At 34.5% G+C, this 4,945-nt stretch overlaps 1 protein-coding gene across 3 annotated transcripts; it reads right to left on the bottom strand.

Moving 5' to 3' along the window:
* Nucleotides 1-475: 475 nt before the first annotated feature.
* Nucleotides 476-3,329, bottom strand: LOC139782032 (bifunctional polynucleotide phosphatase/kinase-like). 3 transcript variants are annotated; one of them, XR_011720772.1, is made up of 6 exons: nt 2,687-3,329; nt 2,409-2,567; nt 1,087-1,368; nt 944-1,005; nt 720-853; nt 476-638 (listed from the first exon to the last, which is right to left on the bottom strand). XR_011720772.1 is itself a non-coding variant. In XM_071720933.1 (5 exons), exons 2-5 carry the CDS (start codon nt 2,472-2,474, stop codon nt 850-852), a joined length of 414 nt encoding a protein of 137 aa, XP_071577034.1. In that variant the 5' UTR covers nt 2,475-2,567; nt 2,687-3,329; the 3' UTR covers nt 673-849. The 3 variants fall into 3 exon arrangements, 1 of the variants encoding a protein (XP_071577034.1); XR_011720773.1 differs by having other exon boundaries at nt 2,477-2,567; XM_071720933.1 differs by lacking the exon at nt 476-638 and having other exon boundaries at nt 673-853.
* Nucleotides 3,330-4,945: the final 1,616 nt, after the last annotated feature.

The following is a 4,945-nucleotide window of genomic DNA, read 5'->3' as shown; positions in this document are numbered from 1 at the left end:
TCCGAAAGCTTAGTCTCCATCTTTTGAAACATAAAATAATTTTATGCCACAACAGTGAAGTGCGGAATATTAAATAAAATGCGCCATTTAACAATAACTTCTAAGGTAACAAGTTTAATCTACGGCGACCTAAATTTAAACGTGAAAAGAAATTAAATTTTTTCAATGAGTTCTCGAATCGTCCCCAATCAGAAATAGATATAAGTCACGTAAAAACGAATTTCCTAATTCGTCTGAGTTATTCGATACAATGTTCTAGTTTAAATGTGACACTACTTTGTAAAATGTTAAGTTTTATTGTTTTCTCTACTCTACGATCAATATAGCAATCTTTATAAATTTCTTTCTTTCTAAATAAAAATGTTCTACACAATCGGAAAACTATTTTACAACATGAGTAAAGAACGAAGTCAAAAAGCGAAATAATCAATTTTGACGCGATTAAAGGGGATTATCAATGGCGATTGTATTAAACTCTAGTCCATACTAAGAATCGCGGATTATGCGTGAAAATTGTAGAGTTTCTTGACAACTCTTATGTACAGATGGATTCAAGTGTTTCTGGCTTCATTCATCTGGTCCCATGCTACTTGTTCAGCATGTCCGTTCATTACCAGTTCTTCAGTAAGAGAAATTAGCTTTAAAAAAATCAATTAATTTCAATTAATTTGCGCATCTGCAAAGAGATTCTCGAAGATTAAATAATAATAACTACTTACCTCATAATTTTGTATCATAAAATAAATATTTTCATAAATATTAGTTAGAATGCGACCTTCAATCTGAGTTTGGGCAGCAACTCCCTTTGAGGAACAATTTTGTACCACATTGTAAGCTTCTGTCGACCATTTACCTGCAAAGGAGTAACATCAAAGTATAATTACATACATATCCAAAGACTAATAATTTTGAGTAGAGATGTATATATCTAAAATCTACTTACACGTAGGAGTTGATAATAATCTCGTTGATTGGAATGTGGCTTGGATCAGTCAACTCGCGAAACTGTAATATAATAATAAATCGATTAGAATTTTCGGAACATCACTTCATACGATTCTTTCACACGATGACGGTTAATGTTACCTTATTATTATGTTTCGCGTGTTCTATACTTGTCGTCATGACGAAACATCTGACCGAGACATTGCGCTTTTTGGCTACCTCAATGTATCTCTTTCTCGAAGCTGGATCGGGATTGGTATTGTCTATACCTATACTTTTTCTTTGATTCAAGTATTGTTGGACTGCGGCAATGCACTTCTGCCAGCTGCCTAAAGTGTCTCTGTTGACGTATCCGTATTCCTTCAGATAATTCTTTGCAAAATGCGATTTTCCGGAGTCTGGACTGCCGACCATAAGTACCACCTGTTAATGGATATCTATAAGCACGAGGAAAGAGCGGGCCTCTGTTCACATTTGACGTTCACGATGATATTCGTGTTATGCACGATGCTTCTGTCGAAATCGAGGAATCACATCCCGGAAAAGTTTTACTTAGGTATTTATCATTAAAAGAATACTTTGTATAATTCTCTTTTATGTTATTTTTTTATTTTTTCTTATTAGATCATGGTACAAGAGGAACGAGCACATTTTTCCAATGAGTAGATGGGAACCTTTTGATCCAACGAAAAGTTACGACAAGTATACAGTGTCGGATAAAAATAGGAAGAAAGATAAAATCTGATAAACTTAGATTCAACGAATTGTCCAAATTCGTTTAAAGGATTCAGATTCAAAGGACTGTAAATATTATAACCAGATAAATAACTTTGTTTCATCGTACAATTGATTCATTATACAACAGATTGTAATATATTACAATATATATACATATATATATATATATATATATATATATATATGTATATATATTGTAGCTACATTGTATTTTTAAGGACTGTGATTTTAATTCATTCAGTTATGCGATAATATTTAATTCATTTACTCGATTATGTAGCTCTACTAAATTACAGTCCTTTGAATCTGAATCCTTTAAACGAAATTGGACAATTCGTTGAATCTAAGTTTATCAGATTTTATCTTTCTTCCTATTTTTATCCCGCACTGTATACTTGTCAAAACTTTTCGTTGGATCAAAAGATTCCCATCTACTCGCTGGAAAAATGTGTTTGTTCCTCTCGTACCATGATCTAATGAGAAATAACATAAAAGAGAATTATACAAAGTATTCTTTTAATGATAAATACCTAAGTAAAATTTTTCCGGCATGTGATTCCTCGGTTTCGACAGAAGCATCGTGCATAACACGAATATCATCGTGAACGTCAAATGTGAACAGAGGTTCGCTTTTTCCTCGTGCCTAATTGCAATATTACATACATTAAAATAACATGCCAACATTGTGATATTGCTTCATAAGTTTTATCATTTAGTATCTTTACCTTAGTTACAATAAAATCGTAAAACGTATAATAGTGCGGTAATATAAGAAAGATCCTTCTTGACATACATTAACTGATCTGCCATTACTGTTTTAAGCTCGCTGAATTCACGCTTCAGAACTTCTAAACATCTCTGAAGAAGCTGATAGATAGAATTACCTGTATGTGAAAATTTAATTTATGCAGTAGAACATTATATATCACGCCAATGTTACTCCAAAAGTGACACTGGAGTATTTTAATAACTTAAAAATTCTCTAAATTACTGAGACATTCACCTTTCTTCATTATAACACTCCGACGATAGCCAGATCCATCCCAATAACTGAATGTGATCTCAATTTCTTCTTCCTTCAACGCGTTCTGCTTTCTAGCCCATTCTTGCCTCAATTCTTCCTTAAGTTTATTTTCCTCCTCCTCCCTTTCCCTATCTGGCAATAAACTTGTATCTACATCTAGATTTTTCTTAATCTTCTTAATCGCGAGGCCATCAGATTGCTCATTTTCTGACTGCGGGGATTTTTCGGCATTGTCTTCGTCCAGATTAAAAGACAAAACTTGAATCTGTCTCTTCTGTTTGTTCTTTTCTTTTCCTGCTCTTTTTCACGTTCCTTGTATCAAAGCATGATATGTATGACTAGATGACATTCAGAGCACTGGGCGAAAATCACATAACATTCAGAGCACTGGGCAGAAATCACACACATATATATATATACCCAGATAGCAAAATGTGTTCGTTCTGAGTACATATTGTACTCACGTTTATTAAAAACATGATGGCAAAAATAGACACAGATGCGGGCTCATATGTTGCTCAGAATGCAGACATGTTATGAAATCTATAAAAGTTTACAAAATAGTGACATAATGAACACATAAATGTTCAATGAAATACTGCATATTGTGTGCATATAAAGCTCAAGAAACGACAACAATTTTAAATATTTCATGCTTAATAAAATTATTTAAAAACATGTAAATAAATAAGTAAGACGTATCCAACAATTTATCAAAAATTGCTTCGCAGATCTCTGCATTATGTGATACCAGAGGTATCACTTAAGCTGATCTGCAGCAAAGAACATTGTAATTAGGCTTCTCACAAGCTCGCCTCTTATACTAGCGAGAAGTGACGCGTGGTATAGCCGCGTCGCGGCAGCGTGCGGTACTAGCGCTCGCGGTAATTGTTGTAAAATTATTTCCACCAGGGTCAGCATGTGATTATCATGAGTTGGCTAAGTAACGTCAATATCTGAGCTCATATATTTCCTCATATACATGTTAACTTGTACTCATGATGTGTATCATCACAATATGATCACAAGACATACATCACATTTCGGTCAATATCAGAAGATCATGACGTGATGAAATCTGATCATCAGGCATTGCTATCTGGGTATATATATATATATATATATATATATATATATATATATATATATTCACGGCAAACAACATATATAACATCGTGTTATTTTTATTACATTTAGGAAAATTATTTCATATTAACTCAATAGGCGTTAAACTTGCATACATAGGGAGCTTTCCAGCAAGTGACACAAGCCGACACAAACGTCGTTCTATCTTTCTTTTTTGGCAATAAGTAACAAAGACAAAACGATACCTGTGTCGACTTGTGTCGCTTGCTGGAAAGCTCCCATAAGTGAATCTCGCGTTTTATGTAAAATTTTGTAAGAAATCGGTAATCTAACCTATACTACGTTTACGCGAACGTTACTTAATTCTGTAGTAACTTACGAACGATACAATAATTCCTCCGCATAAACGGGAGATTTTATAGTAACTACGATGAGATATCGTTCGTATAAGTTATTACAGAAGTAAATACTCACGTAAACGTAAACTATTATTCTTTGACTTATCAAGAGTTGTAAACTATTATAATTCCTGTCACATGCACTTAGTCGCGTAAAAGAGTCACGGTGCGGTTTCGCTTCGCGTCGTATAATAATAGGATAATTACATGTAAATAAAACAATTACCTTGAATCAGAAAAAATATTAACGTCGCGTCGCGTAAAGAGTCACGATCGGTCTCGCTCCGCGCGTATTTGACGTGGGACACTACCGTGTTATAGGTTAACTGACTGTGTGGCTGCGCGCTAAACGCACTATCTGCACTGCGCGCAGTACACACACGTATACATCGAAACTGGCGATACTAGCAGCACCGCCAGTGTCGAAAAAGTGAAAGTGACGCGACTCCAGCCAATGAAATGATGGCATGGCATGAGAGATCTTGACTTAATTGTCTGTATTGTTCCCCGATCTTGGCTTAATTGTCGGATCATGCCCCAATCTTGGCTTAATTGTCTAGATCATGCCCTAATCTTGGCTTAATTGTCTGGATCATGTCCCGATCTTGACTTAATTGTTTGTTGGATCATACCGATCTTAGATCATGATCCAATCTAGACAAGAATATAAGCCAAGAATACAATAAAACTATAAATAGCCCGATATTTCAAAATTTGCACACATATTTCTAAAAAAATTATGGACCTTTGATCG

The sequence above is a fragment of the Temnothorax nylanderi genome, unplaced genomic scaffold (assembly GCF_030848795.1).
Source record: "Temnothorax nylanderi isolate EJ_2023f unplaced genomic scaffold, tnyl_v1.0 TNYL_tig0383_pilon, whole genome shotgun sequence".
Lineage (NCBI taxonomy): Eukaryota > Metazoa > Arthropoda > Insecta > Hymenoptera > Formicidae > Temnothorax > Temnothorax nylanderi.
Note: the sequence above shows the minus strand (reverse complement) of the source record. Positions and strands in the feature narration are given on the sequence as shown.